Below are 20000 nucleotides of genomic sequence, written 5' to 3' on the forward strand. Positions count from 1 at the left end.
AACAAGCAACTTCAGCAAGAGGCAAAAAACCAACAACAAAAAAAAGGCATGGAGACAATGAGAAACATCAAACAACAACTTCCAACAGGGCACGGAGCTGTGAAAGAGAAACATTAACAACTGTCAGCATTACTGGTGAGACAAGGCCTTGAAAGAGAAACGTAACTACCAGCATTACTGGTGAGACATAGCCTTGAAAGAGAAACATTAACAACTCTCAGCATTACTGGTGAGACAGAGCCTTGAAAGAGAAACATTAACAACTCTCAGCATTACTGGTGAGACAGCCTTGACAGAGAAACATTAACAGCTGTCAGCATTACTGGTGAGACAAGGCCTTGAAAGAGAAACATTAACAACTGTCAGCATTACTGGTGAGACAAGGCCTTGAAAGAGAAACATTAACAACTGTCAGCATTACTGGTGAGACAAGGCCTTGAAAGAGAAACATTAACAACTGTCAGCATTACTGGTGAGACAGCCTTGAAAGAGAAACATTAACAACTGTCAGCATTACTTGTGAGACAGCCTTGAAAGAGAAACATTAACAACTATCAACACTGCTGGTGAGACAAGGCCTTGAAAGAGAAACATTAACAACTACCAACACAACCGGTGAAAAATGAATCAACTACCACCAACACTGCTGATGACACGAGGCTGTGACAGAGTGGAATTTTATACACGCCCTCTAATAACACCATCTCTCCATCTGCTAGACCTAGAGTGGTGGTCTGGGTGCTAGTGTTTCATATGAGACGGCAAAGTGAGGTCCATTGCGCAGTGTAGCATCAACTGTACTCTTGCAATAATTAACAAGAGAGGCAAGGCCTTCAAGACTCACTTGTGATACACTTTTTTTTTTAAATCCAAGCTTTTTATGTATTTAGTATAATTTCAAAATGTAATGTTTAAGTTGAGAAAGATCAGTTTAAAGCAAATTAAGTCCCTTAGCATTAATTACAGAGTAATTTCCCTTTTTTTACTATCTGCACCAAAACGTTTGCAAAATAAATAAAACTTCCATGCTTAGCGAAAGAAGTTCCTGTTTGAACAAAAAATGATAATAATGACTGCTCTTGTTGTTGGGTCAGAATATCAAATCAAAGTGCCAAGTTTAGAGAATACAAAAAATATAGATATAACAGTAAATGCAGTTTGCATATAATTAGGCTTCTTTTTTTTGTGCCTATCCCAGAGGTGCAATATTGTTTTAAACAAGATGACTGGAAAGAACTGATTTTTTCCTATTTTTATGCCTAATTTGGTGTCAACTGACAAAGTATTTGCAGAAAAAATGTCAATGTTAAAGTTTACCACGGACACACAGACACAGACACACACAGACACAGACACACACAGACACACACACACACACACACACACACACACATCCCAGAGGTGCAATATTGTTTTAAACAAGATGACTGGAAAGAACTGAATTTTCCCTATTTTTATGCCTAATTTGGTGTCAACTGACAAAGTATTTGCAGAGAAAATGTCAATGTTAAAGTTTACCACGGACACACAGACACACAGACACAGACACACACAGACACACACACACACACACACACACACACACACACAGACAACCGAACACCGGGTTAAAACATAGACTCACTTTGTTTACACAAGTGAGTCAAAAACACCTCTCAGCAACAACAGACAAACTCTAATGGAAACGCTTCCTTTGATAGTGAAACACAGTCATTTGCAGACAGGTGGTAGGGGTGTTAATGGGATGTGTGTGTGGGGGGGGGGGGGGGGGGGGGGGGGGGGCGTGGGGGGTGGCGCTGGATCCTGGCGAGGAGGAGAGCATCCCGATTTCCATTCACATAGAATTGTGAGGCTGAAGTGCAGTACATGACAATGCAGTGCGGTGAGGAACGGGGGATGGGAAGGATGACTCTCATTCAGGGCGTTGTGGGTCGCCCCGTGATTGTGTTGTGGATCACTGAACTGTTGATCTGCTGTTTGTTGTGTGACAGTTCTCATAGACGACGTGTTGTTCCGTTGAGTTGTGTGACAGTTCTCTACAGACGACGTGGTGTTCCATTGAGTTGTGTGACAGTTCTTTACAGACGACGTGTTGTTCCACTGAGTTGTGTGACAGTTCTCTACAGACCACGTGTTGTTCCACTGAGTTGTGTGACAGTTCTCTACAGACCACGTGTTGTTCCATTGAGTTGTGTGACTGTTCCCACAGACGACGTGTTGTTCCATTGAGTTGTGTGACTGTTCCCACAGACGACGTGTTGTTCCATTGAGTTGTTCCACTGAGTTCCATTGCTTTCATATCTGTGAAACTCCGTTTTGGGGGCATATCTGCTATGCATGTGTGGGTGTATGTGTGAATGTGTGTCTTCATGTTTTATATTTATTTGCTTATTTATCATCATTGTTGTCTTACTTATTTAATTTTTTTTTTTATCATTATTTTCATTACTACTATCTTTTTTTTTATATCATAATTATTATTTATTTATTTATGTATGTACGCTTATCTTTTTTTCTTTTTCTTTTTTCTCAAGGCCTGACTAAGCGCGTTGGGTTACGCTGCTGGTCAGGCATCTGCTTGGCAGATGTGGTGTAGCGTATATGGATTTGTCCGAACGCAGTGACGCCTCCTTGAGCTACTGAAACTGAAACTGAAACTGAGTTGTGTGACAGTTCTCACAGACCACGTGTTGTTCCATTGAGTTGTGTGACAGTTCTCTACAGACGACGTGTTGTTCCATTGAGTTGTGTGACAGTTCTCTACAGACCACGTGTTGTTCCATTGAGTTGTGTGACAGTTCTCTACAGACGACGTGTTGTTCCATTGAGTTGTGTGACAGTTCTCACAGACGACGTGTTGTTCTATTGAGTTGTGTGACAGTTCTCTACAGATGACGTGTTGTTCCACTGAGTTGTGTGACAGTTCTCTACAGACAACGTGTTGTTCTATTGAGTTGTGTGACAGTTCTCTACAGACGACGTGTTCCATTGAGTTGTGTGACAGTTCTCTACAGACGATGTGTTGTTCTATTGAGTTGTGTGACAGTTCTCTACAGACGACGTGTGTTCCATTGAGTTGTGTGACAGTTCTCTACAGACGACGTGTTGTTCCATTGAGTTGTGTGACAGTTCTCTACAGACGACGTGTTGTTCCATTGAGTTGTGTGACAGTTCTCTACAGACGACGTGTTGTTCCATTGAGTTGTGTGACAGTTCTCTACAGACGACGTGTTGTTCCATTGAGTTGTGTGACAGTTCTCTACAGACGACGTGTTGTTCTATTGAGTTGTGTGACAGTTCTCTACAGACGACGTGTTCCATTGAGTTGTGTGACAGTTCTCTACAGACGACGTGTTGTTCTATTGAGTTGTGTGACAGTTCTCTACAGACGACGTGTGTTCCATTGAGTTGTGTGACAGTTCTCTACAGACGACGTGTTGTTCCATTGAGTTGTGTGACAGTTCTCTACAGACGACGTGTTGTTCCATTGAGTTGTGTGACAGTTCTCTACAGACGACGTGTTGTTCCATTGAGTTGTGTGACAGTTCTCTACAGACGACGTGTTGTTCCATTGAGTTGTGTGACAGTTCTCTACAGACGACGTGTTGTTCCATTGAGTTGTGTGACAGTTCTCTACAGACGACGTGTTGTTGCACTGAGTTGTGTGACAGTTCTCTACAGACGACGTGTTGTTCCATTGAGTTGTGTGACAGTTCTCTACAGACGACGTGTTGTTCCATTGAGTTGTGTGACAGTTCTCACAGACGACGTGTTGTTCCATTGAGTTGTGTGACAGTTCTCTACAGACGACGTGTTGTTCCATTGAGTTGTGTGACAGTTCTCTACAGACGACGTGTTGTTCCATTGAGTTGTGTGACAGTTCTCTACAGACGACGTGTTGTTCCATTGAGTTGTGTGACAGTTCTCACAGACGACGGATGTAGAACCAGTGACCATCAGAGGTGGGAAGGGGGGGGGGGAGCGGGGAAGAGATTGGGGGGAGGGGCAGGGGTGTCAGGACAAAGCGTGACCCGTGACTAGCAGAGCTAGGAAGTGGACCCACAGTTCTCTGCTGGGGGACGGAACATCTCGTCCATCTGGTAACCCTGGGTTGCGGGCCCTGAATGGGGGGTTGCGGGCCCTGAATGAGAGGTCTCTGTCACAGCATCCATCACTGACAGTCTCTCGTCACGGGCGGCGATGGGAAAATTTCTGCACACACCGAGACTGCCTGTACATAGTGTTGTGTTGTGTTGTGTTGTGTTGTGACTGTGCCATCAGGAGGAAGGTGGCAGAATGGTTAAGACGCCCATCTGCCAATACATAGTCCGCAAAGGGTCTGGGTTCGAATCCCGCTCTCGCCGTTTCTCCCAAGTTTGACTGGAAAATCGAAGTGGGCGTCTGCCAGTCATTCGGATGAGACGATAAACCGAGGTCCCGAGGGCAGCACGCATTTGGCGCACTGAAAAAGAGCCCATGGCAATAAGAGTGTTGTCCTCTGGCAAAATTCTGTCGAAGAAATCCACTCTAATGCGTGCACTCAGGGATGACTAAGCGCGTCGGGTTATGCTGCTAATCAGGCATCTGCCTAGCGGATGTGGTGTAGCGTATATGGATTTGTCTGAACGCAGGGACGCCTCCTTGAGAAACTGAAACTGTGACTCTGTGTGTGTGTGTGTGTGTGTGTGTGTGTGTGTGTGCCGTTAGATATATGACCATGACTCGCGGTGTGTGTGTGTTGCAGGACATGAAAAACCAAGTGCTGACTGCCAGTGGATGGCTCAAGATCGTGAGTACCTCTGTCTGTTCTCTCTGTTCCCTGTGTTGCCTCTGTTCTCTCTGTTGTTCTCTGTGTTGCCTCTGTTCTCTCTGTTGTTCCCTGTGTTGCCTCTGTTCTCTATGTTCCCTGTGTTGCCTCTGTTCTCTCTGTTGTTCCCTGTGTTGCCACTGTTCTCTCTGTTCCCTGTGTTGTCTCTGTTCTGCCTGTTGTTCACTGTGTTGCCACTGTTCTCTCTGTTGTTCACTGTGTTGCCACTGTTCTCTCTGTTCCCTGTGTTGCCTCTGTTCTCTCTGTTCCCTGTGTTGCCTCTGTTCTCTGTATGTTGTTCCCTGTGTTGCCTCTGTTCTCTCTGTTGTTCCCTGTGTTGCCTCTGTTCTCTCTGTTCCCTGTGTTGCCTCTGTTCTCTCTGTTCCCTGTGTTGCCTCTGTTCTCTCCGTTCCCTGTGTTGCCACTGTTCTCTCTGTTGTTCCCTGTGTTGCCTCTGTTCTCTCTGTTGTTCCCTGTGTTGCCTCTGTTCTCTCCGTTCCCTGTGTTGTCTCTGTTCTCGTTGTTGTTCCCTGTGTTGCCTCTGTTTTCTACTTTCCCTGTGTTGCCTCTGTTTTCTACTTTCCCTGTGTTGCCTCTGTTCTCTCTGTTGTTCCCTGTGTTGCCTCTGTTCTCTCCGTTCCCTGTGTTGTCTCTGTTCTCGTTGTTGTTCCCTGTGTTGCCTCTGTTCTCTACTTTCCCTGTGTTGCCTCTGTTTTCTACTTTCCCTGTGTTGCCTCTGTTTTCTACTTTCCCTGTGTTGCCTCTGTTCTCTCTGTTGTTCCCTGTGTTGCCTCTGTTCTCTCTGTTGTTCCCTGTGTTGCCACTGTTCTCTCTGTTCCCTGTGTTGTCTCTGTTCTCTCTGTTGTTCCCTGTGTTGCCACTGTTCTCTCTGTTCCCTGTGTTGTCTCTGTTATCTACGTTCCCTGTGTTGCCACTGTTCTCTCCGTTCCCTGTGTTGCCACTGTTCTCTCCGTTCCCTGTGTTGCCTCTGTTCTCTGCGTTCCCTGTGTTTTCACCGTCCACACTGAATGTTCACTGCCCGCACTGTCTGTTCACAGTGTTGTCAGAATGCTCTATCATCTCTTGGTCAGACCACTTGTGCTCTCTCTCTCTCTTTTTCTCTCTCTCTCTCCGTGTGTGTGTTTTCTGTTTTGCTGTTTGTTTGTTCTGTTTTGCTGTTTGTTTGTTTGTTCTGTTTTGCTGTTTGTTTGTTCTGTTTTGCTGTTTGTTCTGTTTTGCTGTTTGTTCTGTTTTGCTGTTTGTTCTGTTTTGCTGTTTGTTTGTTCTGTTTTGCTGTTTGTTTGTTCTGTTTTGCTGTTTGTTTGTTCTGTTTTGCTGTTTGTTTGTTTGTTCTGTTTTGCTGTTTGTTTGTTCTGTTTTGCTGTTTGTTTGTTCTGTTTTGCTGTTTGTTCTGTTTTGCTGTTTGTTTGTTTGTTCTGTTTTGCTGTTTGTTTGTTTGTTCTGTTTTGCTGTTTGTTCTGTTTTGCTGTTTGTTTGTTCTGTTTTGCTGTTTGTTCTGTTTTGCTGTTTGTTTGTTTGTTTGTTCTGTTTTGCTGTTTGTTCTGTTTTGCTGTTTGTTCTGTTTTGCTGTTTGTTTGTTTGTTCTGTTCTGCTGCTTGTTTGTTTGTTGCGTTTTGTTCCTTGTTTGTTTGTTGTGTGGCTGCTGGTTGTAGTGCACCGTGTGTTCATGGTGGATCACAAAGGCCTGGTTAACCAGCTGATGCTAATCAGCCCCTGCAGAGTGCTCTGTGTGTGTGTGGTGTGGGGGGTGGGGGGTATGGCGAAGGGGAAATGTGTGGGGAAGGGGAGATGGCGTTAGGCTGCGGAGGCTGATTTTGATCTGCTGTGTGTCCGATCCATTTGTGGAGGACAATGATCATGGGTTGCTGGATGCTAATCGCGGTCGTGTTGACGTGGTCAAATTGCGTTATGGTGCGTGTCAACTTAACGGTGTGTGTGTGTGTGTGTGTGTGTGTGAATGAAACAACAGCACATTGAGGATGACAGAGGCCCAGTGGTCAGTGCACACTGAATCCCGAACAGAGCTTTGTGAGCTTGTCAGGTACAGCAGCAAGGAAGACACACACACACACACACACAGAGACGGTGTCAGGAATGATATTTCAGTGATGTTCAATAGTATGATGAAAAATTTGAGGAAAACAAATCATCAGGATTTATGCCTATCAAGTTGCTGTAGTAACTTATTTGTGACTGTTTGGACACAGAGCAAAAGCCAAGGAAAGATTGTAACTGTTCATGTCTTAAATAGGTGACATTGTTATTTTCTTCTGTACCACGTTCGTAAAACTTTTAAAAAAATCAGTGGAATACATTGAAGCAAGAGACAGATTATTCATCAGAGTTAATCTTCAAGAAACTAATATAGCTGTGTTCGGGGGAAAAGGCGCTCAGTGCATAGCCAGCTGCGTGATTATACATGATATCAAAATACAGAATCAGGTACAGTTGTTGTTTTGTGTGTAATTGTGTCTACTAGTCTCCGTGACTTTCACTTACAATGTCCTGATTGTGATTTACATCATGTGTTCTCTCTCTCTCTCTCTCACACACACACACACACACACGCACACACACACGCACACACACACACACACACACACACGCGCGCGCGCGCGCACGCACAGAGAGAGAGAGAGAGAGAGAGAGTGGGAGAACCCAGGAACGCAGAAAGTTTAATGCGAAGGCCACCAGCATGTCCACATGAGAACACGTACACATAAAGATAACGATTGAAAGAGAGAGAGATGGAGGAAGTGAGAGAAGGAAAGATACACATAGTGAGATATAGATAGATAGATAGACAGACAGGCAGGCAGGCAGGCAAAAAGACAGACAGACAGACAGACAGATAGATAGATAGATAGATAGACAGATAGTAGCACCAATACCACTCCAAAAGAACAAAGAGACAGGAAGGTGTGAGAGTTGTTTTAACTCACTCAGTACGGCCAGTCCTCTCTTCTCCTCTACACGGACCCCTCGGATGTCCAGTGGGTGTCTGAATGACCCAACCTTTAGCTTTCGTCGTCAGAATTGTGGTATTCTTTGTCAACATTCACCTCTTCAGTACAAGAGCCTTCCGCTTGCAATATTTTGATGGTGATAATTGGGGAGAAACGCTGTTAACTTCGTCTCTTTCGCCGTTCGCATGGAGAGAGTTAACGCTTCTCAAGGTGAGCAGAGACTTCTTCGCTCCAAAGAACGCCACACTAACGACCTGTGTGTGGACCCGGCCGTGACGAGAACTACTTGGACCCGATTCCTTTGTGTTCCCTGCCCCCACGGCAATGTGATGACTCCACGGTGGACGATGGGGAGGAATCAATGCCGGTGTTGATTGGGGGGGAAATGTGGGGGAGGGGGTGGTGGGGGGGGGGGGTGCCAGCCGTTTGCTGTTGGCTGTTATGTGTTGGTGTCATCCAGTGATGTAGAGCCGTCACCGCCTGTCTTCACTTTGTTCCATCGACTGTGACAGACAGCGACTTGCTTCAGTGAACACCCGTCTCTGTCTCTCTGTCTGTCTGTCTGTCTGTCTGTCTGTCTGTCTCTGTCTCTGTCTCTCTCTGTCGCTCTCTGTCTCTCTATGTCTATCTCTGTCTCTCTGTCTGTCTCTGTCTCCCTCTCTCCTCCCCCCCCCTCTCTCTCTCATTGTCTCTGTCTTTGTCGCTCTCTTTCACTCTCTCTTTGTGTCTCTGTCTCTCTGTCTCTGTCTCCTCCTCATCCTCTCTCTCTCTCTCTCTCTCTCTCTGTCTCTCTCTCTTTGTCTCTGTCTTTGTCGCTCTCTTTCACTCTCTCTCTCTCTCTGTCTCTGTCTCTCTCTGTCTCTGTTTCTGTCTCTGACTTCTGTCTGTCTGTCTGTCTGTCTGTCTCTGTCTCTGTCTCTGTCTCTCTCTCTCTCTGTCTCTCTCTCTCTCATATATATATATATATATATATATATATATATAATATATATACACATATATATCTATATATACACATATATATCCCCTCTCCCTCTCTCTCTCCCCCCTCTTTCTCTATTTCGTTGTCTATGTTTGTCTCTCTGTCTCTCTCTCTCTCCAAAAGAAAAAAGTAAGACATTGCATTCAAAACATCCGAGGTGCTTTCGAAATGTTTATCATGTTACTGGCAGACAATGGTATTTTCTTGTGAAACACGATCGTTGTAGTTCCAAATCAGGTGAATGTATTCAAACGAGAAGCAGGTAGCGCATTCCTAAAAGTCAACTTAGATTGAACAAACTAACAATTTGTTTTCGGGGAAGGTGCTATGCTCATGAAGAAATTCACTTAACTATTACTAATAAGTACATTGAAACGCTGTTGTCAACTAAGATGAGTGTCACAAACACATTAGAAGAAACTTGCAGAAAGCGAAAGAAGGAGTTACTGAAATTCCTTGATTGTAGAATAGACTTAAACTGGGTACAACAGATTCATGCATGCTCTGGAAATTCCTTTACACAAGCGATTGCTTGCTTACGGGTGCTGAAATACGAGAATTTTCTGATGACAAAGATCTAAAAACAAGTTCATTTATTCCCCATGAAACGATTCCTAAATGTTCCCTTGCATGCTACAAATATTGTTGAGACTGGCAAATACCCTTTCTATGATAGATATTATTAGGGGTGACAGGGGGTGACAAGGGGTGACACCGTGACAGTGGGTGACAAGGGGTGACACTGTGACAGTGGGTGAAAGGGAGTGACACTGTGACAGTGGGTGACAGTGGATGACACTGTGACAGTGGGTGACAATGGGTGACAGTGGGTGACACTGTGACAGTGGGTGACAGTGGATGACAGGGAGTGACACTGTGACAGTGGATGACAGGGAGTGACACTGTGACAGTGGGTGACAGTGAGTGACACTGTGACAGTGGGTGACAGTGGGTGACACTGTGACAGTGGGTGACAGTGGATGACAGGGAGTGACACTGTGACAGTGGATGACAGGGAGTGACACTGTGACAGTGGGTGACAGTGGGTGACACTGTGACAGTGGGTGACAGTGGGTGACACTGTGACAGTGGGTGACAGGGAGTGACACTGTGACAGTGGGTGACAGGGAGTGACACTGTGACAGTGGGTGACAGGGAGTGACACTGTGACAGTGGGTGACAGGGAGTGACACTGTGACAGTGGGTGACAGGGAGTGACACTGTGACAGTGGGTGACAGGGAGTGGCACTGTGACAGGGAGTGACACTGTGACAGTGTGTGACAGGGAGTGGCACTGTGACAGGGAGTGACACTGTGACAGTGGGTGACAGGGAGTGGCACTGTGACAGGGAGTGACACTGTGACAGTAGGTGACAGTAGATGACAGTGTGTGACAGGGAGTGACACTGTGACAGTGGGTGACAGGGAGTGACACTGTGACAGTAGATGACACTGTGACAGTGGTTGACAGTGGGTGACAGGGAGTGACACTGTGACAGCAGATGACACTGTGACAGTGGGTAGATGACAGGTAGTGACACTGTGACAGTGGGTGACAGGGAGTGACACTGTGACAGTGGGTGACAGGGAGTGACACTGTGACAGTGGGTGACAGGGAGTGACACTGTGACAGTGGGTGACAGTGGGTGACACTGTGACAGTGGGTGACAGTGGGTGACAGTGGGTGACAGGGAGTGACACTGTGACAGTGGGTGACAGGGAGTGACACTGTGACAGTGGGTGACAGTGGGTGACACTGTGACAGTGGGTGACAGTGGGTGACAGGGAGTGACACTGTGACAGTGGGTGACAGTGGGTGACAGGGAGTGACACTGTGACAGTGGGTGACAGGGAGTGACACTGTGACAGTGGGTGACAGGGAGTGACACTGTGACAGTGGGTGACAGGGAGTGACAGGGGGTGACAGGGAGTGACACTGTGACAGTGGATGACAGTGGGTGACAGGGAGTAACACTGTGACAGTGGGTGACAGGAAGTGACACTGTGACAGTAGATGACAGTGGGTGACACTGTGACAGTAGATGACACTGTGACAGTGGTTGACAGTGGGTGACAGGGAGTGACACTGTGACAGTGGGTGACAGGGAGTGACACTGTGACTGTAGATGACACTGTGACAGTGGGTGACAGTGGATGACAGGGAGTGACACTGTGACAGTAGATGACAGGGAGTGACACTGTGACAGTGGGTGACAGGGAGTGACACTGTGACAGTAGATGACAGGGAGTGACACTGTGACAGTAGATGACAGTAGATGACACTGTGACAGTGGGTGACAGTATATGACAGGGAGTGACACTGTGACAGTGGGTGACAGGGAGTGACACTGTGACAGTGGATGACAGGGAGTGACACTGTGACAGTGGGTGACAGGGAGTGACACTGTGACAGTGGATGACAGGGAGTGACACTGTGACAGTGGGTGACACTGTGACAGTGGGTGACAGTAGATGACAGGGAGTGACACTGTGACAGTGGGTGACAGTAGGTGACAATGTGACAGTGGATGACAGGGAGTGACACTATGACAGTGGATGACAGGGAGTGACACTGTGACAGTGGGTGACAGTAGGTGACAATGTGACAGTGGATGACAGGGAGTGACACTGTGACAGTGGGTGACAGGGGGTGACAGGGAGTGACACTATGACAGTGGATGACAGGGAGTGACACTGTGACAGTGGGTGACACTGTGACAGTAGATGACAGGGAGTGACACTGTGACAGTGGGTGACAGTGGGTGACAGGGAGTGACACTGTGACAGTAGATGACACTGTGACAGTGGGTGACAGGGAGTGACACTGTGACAGTAGATGACAGGGAGTGACACTGTGACAGTAGATGACAGTAGATGACACTGTGACAGAGGGTGACAGTATATGACAGGGAGTGACACTGTGACAGTGGGTGACAGGGAGTGACACTGTGACAGTAGATGACAGGGAGTGACACTGTGACAGTGGATGACAGGGAGTGACACTGTGACAGTGGATGACAGGGAGTGACACTGTGACAGTGGGTGACAGTAGGTGACAATGTGACAGTGGATGACAGGGAGTGACACTGTGACAGTGGGTGACAGGGAGTGACACTGTGACAGTGGGTGACAGGGAGTGACACTGTGACAGTGGGTGACAGTAGATGACAGGGAGTGACACTGTGACAGTAGATGACAGTAGATGACAGGAAGTGACAGTGGGTGACAGTGGGTGACAGTGGATGTTGACTGATGTCTGTCTGCCTCTTCCAATACCAATGGGTTCCTTTGCACTTTGCCTGCCCACCCCCACCTTCCTGCCCCTTGCGCATCCCCCTTTGCCGCTCCCTCCTCGCCCTCTCCCCCCAAACCCCCATATCTCCCCGCACCCCCACCTCCCCGTCCCTCCACCCCCCAGGGGCAGGGAGTAGCTGCCTGATGGACAGCGCCCCGGTCTGGGAAGTGAAAGACAGGATTGCCCCCACCCCCGCCCCCAACCCCTCCCTCCACTAGACTGTCAGAGGTGTTCAATGTTTCAACGTAGCAGTGTCTGAGCGAGACGATAAACCACAAGCACGTGCCAGAGCAAACTTTGCAGCTGAAAACACACACACACACACACACACACACACACACAAACACACACACACACGGCAGCGAAAGGTTTAGCCCTGACAACACTTCAGCGAAAACATCTTATTTTGACAGCTACATTCAACACCTACCATAGAAAGAAGCAGAAAAAGCCGGAGCCGTACTATGTATGACAGCACCATTTCGTCGGGGTGAGTGAGTCATCGGGAAATCCCGCAGGACGCTTTTGTTGTGAGAAGAGGGAGGGAGGCAGGCAGTAAAACACAGCATGTAGTGACTGGTGATGCAGGTTGATGGAAGTGGTGGACACGACAAGGCAGCTTTATAGCGCGTAGTGGTGGACTGTCTGCTGTTTTTACACAGCGTACACGGATGTCTGCAGTTTCATTTGGTGATAGCTGCTCTCTCTGTCTCTTTGTGCCTGTCTCTCTGTGTGTGTCTCTCTCTCTTTCTGTCTGTCTGTGGATCTGTCTGTGTCTCTGTCTGTCTGTCTGTCTCTCTCTCTCTCTCTATATATATATATATATCTCTGTGACAGACTTGATTTAAGTGTTAAGAGAGATGGTAGACTCAGACAGTTCCCCCTGCCTCCGTGAATATATGCTTTTCACGTCTTGTGACCGGGGAGGAGACACAGAGCATGACTGATGTCCGACACCTCTTCTTCTGCTGCTGTCCACAGCTAACCCCCCCCCCCCCCCATACCCCCTGCTCTCTTTCCCTCCCTCTTTTTCCCTCTCTCTTTCCCCCTCTCCCTTGTTTCTCTGCCCCAAGCCCACACCACTGTCTAGTTCCTCCACCCACATCCCAATTATTTTCACTGCACGAGATCAGAGTGATGGGCCTTGTTTCTTCCCAAGATGCACCACACCCCGAGCCTTCATTACACGTAATCAGAGTGATGGGCCTTGTTTCTTCCCAAGATGCACCACACCCCGAGTCTTCATTACACGTAATCAGAGTGATGGGCCTTGTTTCTTCCCAAGATGCACCACACCCCTAGTCTTCATTACACGTAATCAGAGTGATGGGCCTTGTTTCTTCCCAAGATGCACCACACCCCTAGTCTTCATTACACGTAATCAGAGTGATGGGCCTTGTTTCTTCCCAAGATGCACCACACCCCTAGTCTTCATTGCACGTAATCAGAGTGATGGGCCTTGTTTCTTCCCAAGATGCACCACACCCCCAGTCTTCATCACACATAATCAGAGCGATGGGCCCAATTATTTTCACTGCACGAGATCAGAGTGATGGGCCTTGTTTCTTCCCAAGATGCACCACACCCCCAGTCTTCATCACACGTAATCAGAGCAATGGGCCCAATTATTTTCACTGCACGAGATCAGAGTGATGGGCCTTGTTTCTTCCAAAGATGCACCACACCCCGAGCCTTCATTACACGCAATCAGAGTGATGGGCCTTGTTCCTTCCCATGATGCAACAGGAACGGTGTCCGTCACAACACTGACCACACTGGTGGGTCAGCCTCGCGGTCACTGTGCGGCCTGTCTCCTGGACACACGTCGGCAGTCACAGGTGTGTGTCAGTGAGGACACCTGTCTGTGTGGTCCTTCAGTACCCAGGGGTATCGAACCACCTCGCCCTCCCCGCCGCCTCCAAAACAACAACAACACGCACACCAGAATGTGACATCATCCCCTTACGATACAACCCGAGGGTACAGGCTGGCGCTGAACACACGTCACGGGTACAGCAGTCCTCTGGGCAAAGGGGGGTGGGGGGGCTGTGTTGATACAGTGAGGGGCCAGTCGTTAACGCTTCTGTCACGTGTCTTTAAGCACCCTTGGTTCAAGCCTTTTAGATTGTACAACGCTTTGTGAAGGCCAGGGTTTCAGAGGTAGAATCCCCAGGGCTTCGAAGGGGTGTGGTGTTTAGTCTTTAAGACAGGGGAGGGGTTTGAGGTAAAGGCAGGGCAGGGGAGGGGTGTTGTGTACACTCTCCAGGACTGAAGAGGGCGGGGCTGACAGGACAGGGTGTAGTAACAGAGGACTGAGGGGGCCGGGGCTGACGGGACAGGGTGTAGTGTGACACAGGACTGACGGGGGCGGGGCTGACGGAACAGGGTGTAGTGTGACAGAGGACTGAGGGGGCGCGTGGCTGATGGGACAGGGTGTAGTGTGACACAGGACTGAGGGGGGCGGAGCTGACGGGACAGGGTGTAGTGTGACACAGGACTGAGGGGGGCGGGGCTGACGGGACAGGGTGTAGTGTGACACAGGATTGAGGGGGGCGGGGCTGACGGGACAGGGTGTAGTGTGACACAGGACTGAGGGGGGCGGGGCTGACGGGACAGGGTGTAGTGTGACACAGGACTGATGGGGGCGGGGCTGATGGGACAGGGTGTAGTGTGACACAGGACTGAGGGGGGCGGGGCTGACGGGACAGGGTGTAGTGTGACACAGGACTGACGGGGCGGGGCTGACGGGACAGGGTGTGGGTGTGACACAGGACTGAGGGGGGGTGGGACTTACGGGACAGGATGTACTGTGACGCAGGACTGAGGGGGGCGGACACAGGACTGAGGGGCGGGGCTGACGGGACAGGGTGTTCTGTGACACAGGACTGAGGGGGGCGGGACTTACGGGACAGGGTGTACTGTGACGCAGGACTGACACTGCTCCCCGGACTGTCCATCACGCCTTTCTGTCTGTCTCTCCCCGCTGTCTGTCAGTGTGATGGATCACTGCCACTCCTCGCCAGTCTTCCTGCTCCCATCCCACCCCCATGGCCCCTCTCCACCCCACTTCTCTCCCCCCCCCCCTCTCTCTCTCTCTCTCTCTCTCTCTCTCTCTCTCTCTCTCTCTTCAGTATTATCTCTCAGTACAACTATGTTTTCCGTTTCGTGGACATGTCAAAGTGAGGTGATGAATGACCGTCTGCAGACGGCTTGAAAGCCGAGCCTTTTAATTCTATCACTGAACTGTGTCAGTGACTCGTATCAATGAATATTGTAGATAAATCATATGACTGAATTTTATCAGTTAATCATACCAGTGAATTATATTCATGAACCGTATTAACAAGTCATACCAATGAACCATATCAATGAAACACATCAATCCTCACAACGACAAAGGAACGGGTGTTAACATTACTAATTCCACCAAAAGTTCGATTTATTTGAATCTAGACTTTCAGAATGTATCAGAATAATGATTTATCTCTTGCTCGTGATTCGGTAGAATGCATTAGAGAGTGGCTTGCCTTGTATTTATTTATTCACCGGAACGACAGACGTTCTCCCTCGGGGTTCATGTGTGTTGTTGGGTGTCTCGCCTTTTGCCTCCGCTGTTCCTTTGTTGGGTCCTTGTTGTGATCATGCTTGACCCCGTTTTCTGTGTGCTCTTTGAGATGATTAATTGAATTGATTGGCTGCACGGTTCAACAACTGGCCCGCCACTTTCCCTCCAGTGGTGACAGATGACTCCTGACTTTTCAATGTCCAATGGAATTAAGATTATTGGTTATAGCAGATGACTCTTGACTTTCCATTGTCCATTGAGATAAGATCATAGGTAACTTTCACATTTGTTTAAGACCCCACGAGCTTAGGACACGGACGTTTAAAAAAAAAAGTTAATTATTAACAATTTGTGTTCATATAAGTAACATAGCAAAATATCGTGTGACATTCACAAATTAAGTGGCTACAAACAGCATTCACTGTCTCTCCTGGCTACACCCTCTCTTTCACTGTCTGTCTCTTCTGGCTAGATCCTCTCTTTCACTGTCTGTTCTGGCTAGACCCTCTCTTTCACTGTCTGTCTCTCCTGGCTACACCCTCTCTTTCACTGTCTGTCTCTCCTGGCTAGACCCTCTCTTTCACTGTCTCTCCTGGCTAGACCCTCTCTTTCACTGTCTCTCCTGGCTAGACCCTCTCTTTCACTGTCTCTCCTGGCTAGACCCTCTCTTTCACTGTCTGTCTCTCCTGGCTAGACCCTCTCTTTCACTGTCTGTCTCTCCTGGCTAGACCCTCTCTTTCACTGTCTCTCCTGGCTAGACCCTCTCTTTCATTGTCTGTCTATCCTGGCTAGACCCTCTCTTTCACTGTCTCTCCTGGCTACACCCTCTCTTTCACTGTCTGTCTCTCCTGGCTAGACCCTCTTTCACTGTCTGTCTCTCCTGGCTAGACCCTCTTTCACTGTCTGTCTCTCCTGGCTAGACCCTCTTTCACTGTCTGTCTCTCCTGGCTAGACCCTCTCTTTCACTGTCTGTCTCCTGGCTAGACCCTCTCTTTCACTGTCTGTCTCCTGGCTACACCCTCTCTTTCACTGTCTCTCCTGGCTAGACACTCTCTTTCACTGTCTGTCTCTCCTGGCTAGACCCTCTCTTTCACTGTCTGTCTCCTGGCTAGACCCTCTCTTTCACTGTCTCTCCTGGCTAGACACTCTCTTTCACTGTCTGTCTCTCCTGGCTACACCCTCTCTTTCACTGTCTGTCTCTCCTGGCTAGACCCTCTCTTTCACTGTCTGTCTCTCCTGGCTACACCCTCTCTTTCACTGTCTGTCTATCCTGGCTAGACCCTCTCTTTCACTGTCTGTCTCCTGGCTATACCCTCTCTTTCACTGTCTATCCTGGCTAGACACTCTCTTTCACTGTCTCTCTCTGCTGGCTATACCCTCTCTTTCACTGTCTGTCCTGGCTAGACCCTCTCTTTCACTGTCTGTCTCCTGGCTACACCTTCTCTTTCACTGTCTCTCTCTCCTGGCTAGACACTCTCTTTCACTGCCTCTCTCTCCTGGCTAGACACTCTCTTTCACTGTCTCTCCTGGCTAGACCCTCTCTTTCACTGTCTCTCCTGGCTAGATCCTCTCTTTCACTGTCTGTCCTGGCTAGACACTCTCTTTCACTGTCTCTCCTGGCTAGACCCTCTCTTTCACTGTCTGTCTCCTGGCTAGACCCTCTCTTTCACTGTCTGTCTCTCCTGGCTAGACCCTCTCTTTCACTGTCTGTCTCTCCTGGCTAGATCCTCTCTTTCACTGTCTGTTCTGGCTAGACCCTCTCTTTCACTGTCTGTCTCCTGGCTAGACCCTCTCTTTCACTGTCTCTCCTGGCTAGACCCTCTCTTTCACTGTCTCTCCTGGCTAGACCCTCTCTTTCACTGTCTGTTCTGGCTAGACCCTCTCTTTCACTGTCTCTCCTGGCTAGACCCTCTCTTTCACTGTCTGTCTCTCCTGGCTAGACCCTCTCTTTCACTGTCTCTCTCTCCTGGCTAGACTCTCTCTTTCACTGTCTGTCTATCCTGGCTAGACCCTCTCTTTCATTGTCTGTCTCCTGGCTACACCTCTTTCTCTGTCTCCAGCTATCCCGATCCTGGACAGTGCTTTCCCGCTTCGGCACATCAGTGTCAGCAGAGATCGTGTATCTTTTGCAGTCGTCTCTGTAGTACAGGGATGGAGGATGTCAGATAGTGCTGACTCCGTCTCAAGCTGTCCGTACAGAAGATCTTTGGGGATTAGTCCCTTTACATCCACCCTGGACATGGCCTCAGTCGCTGGCTGAGGACTGACATCAGACTGGTATCTACGTTCGTGGGACTTCTTCTTCTGCGTTCACTCGTATGCACATGAGTGGGCTTTTACGTGTATGACCGTTTTTACCCCGCCATGTAGGCAGCCATACTCCGTTTTCGGGGGTGTGCATGCTGGGTATGTTCTTGTTTCCATAACCCACCGAACGCTGACATGGATAACAGGATCTTTAACGTGCGTATTTGATCTTCTGCTTGCATATACACACGAAGGGGGTTCAGGCACTAGCAGGTCTGCACGTATGTTGACCTGGGAGATCGTAAAAATCTCCACCCTTTACCCACCAGGCGCCGTCACCGTGATTCGAACCCGGGACCCTCAGATTGACAGTCCAACGCTTTAACCACTCGGCTATTGCGCCCGTCAGTTCGTGGGACAAAGACGGGGTGTTCTCTCCTGTTCCTGGGTTACCTAAGCGTCAGGATTTCCCTCTCCGCCATGCAGGTGTGATCCACAGCGGTTCTGGTCGGTGAGTTACGACTGAGTGGTCGTCAGTCACGTCTTTCATCTCAGACTGGCGTGATGACCCCTCTCTTGCTCCTGATTCTCATCTACAGGAGGTGTCGAATCTATGATACCACAGACCAGCCGGGGCTGTGCACCTCATAACCTCTATCGTGTTAAACGTGCAGCAGTCTGGCGAAATACTGCTGGTGATTTCACACACAAAACGTTCGAGGAATACCTTATTTTCAACAAACTGGACTATTCCCAGCCAAACGGTCTCCACATCACGTAACAGGCAACTCTAGCTTTTGACACCTGTAGCCTGCCATAGCCAGTGGAACTGTGCCGTGTGATGATGGAGTCTCCCGTCGGACCGACGAATGAGTAGGCAGGCAGGCTTATCTGTCGGTGTGTGTCCTCATATGGGAGAAAGAGGCCGATTCTGGATGCACAGCACTTCCCACAGGTGTTGCAAGGTTAAACGTCTCCAGAACTTGAGCCCTGCATCCTTCGCTCACGCTTCTCCTTAATGGCCAGCATTCTCTTGTTTTCAAACGTCTTTATGCCACTAGAGCACAGCATCCTCCAGCGAGAGCAGTCAAGGGCATCAGTTTTCCAGAAAGCGATGTCTATGCCACAGGCTTTGAGGTTTGTCTTCAAGGTGTCCTTGAAGCGCTTGCAGGGTCTTCCAAGTTCACGGTCGCCTTCCTTCAGCTGGCCATACAAAAGCATCTTCGGGATCCTGCTGTCTGTCATGCGGACAACGTGTCCTGTCCAGCGTAGCTGGCACTGGATCAGCAGGCTTTCGATGCTGGGCAGGCCGCTCCTCTCTAGGACCTGGAGGTTGGAGACCCTGTCTTGCCACTTTATGCCGAGGATCTTTCGTAGGCATCTCTGGTGAAACTGCTCAAGTTGTTGAATGTGACGGCGATATGTCGTCCATGTTTCACAGCAGTACAACAAGGTGGTCAGCACAACAGCTCTGTAGGTTTTGATTTTGGTGCTGAACCTGATGCCTTTGTTGTTCCACAGCCTGTTGTTGAGTCTGCCAAAGGCGGGGCTGGCCTTGGCGATGCGCAGCGTCACTTCTGCATCAAGGGCTCCGTTGCTGCATAGGGTGCTGCCCAGGTGGCAAAACATTTCGACTGACTTATCTCTGTGTCATCGATCTTGATTGCAGGTTGGGGGGGTGGGGGGGGAGGCACTGGTGTTCTGTGAGCTAGCTGGCTGGTACATGGACTCGGTCTTGCTGAGGCTGAGACATTAGCCTGGTTGCCTGACCAGCACAGGTGACTTTTTTTTTTTTTTAGTGAAGAGGAGTTGTGCAGTCCCTTCCCCACTCTCTCGCCGACCGACACTCACAGTCCCACAGGTGCAGACACTGCCACTGCCATTGTGCCGTGTATGTGTTATGACATGTTCAATGCCCGAAAAACGTGTACTCAGAAACTGATGACGTAGAGGGGCTTCCCCTGCCTTCCCTCCCTTCCCCTCTCTTGTTGATTTCTCTGGTCCAGTGACTGCGCCGTGACCATAATCACCGTCCCTCCATTCCTCCCACACGCACCGACAGAAAACTAGTCCTTAAGTCAGAGCCTACTTTACCGTCACTCAGTGCCAATTCACTT

At 48.9% G+C, this 20000-nt stretch overlaps 1 protein-coding gene across 1 annotated transcript in view; it reads left to right on the plus strand.

The window, feature by feature from the left end:
- Positions 1-20000, plus strand: part of LOC143300326 (neuronal acetylcholine receptor subunit alpha-10-like) — a 213011-nt gene that overhangs the window by 129304 nt on the left and 63707 nt on the right. The window contains exon 3 of the mRNA XM_076613927.1: positions 4745-4789. Within this exon, the coding sequence (XP_076470042.1) occupies positions 4745-4789 (45 nt within the window). The remainder of the gene's footprint in view (positions 1-4744; positions 4790-20000) is intronic.

This window comes from Babylonia areolata, chromosome 26 (assembly GCF_041734735.1).
Source record: "Babylonia areolata isolate BAREFJ2019XMU chromosome 26, ASM4173473v1, whole genome shotgun sequence".
Lineage (NCBI taxonomy): Eukaryota > Metazoa > Mollusca > Gastropoda > Neogastropoda > Buccinidae > Babylonia > Babylonia areolata.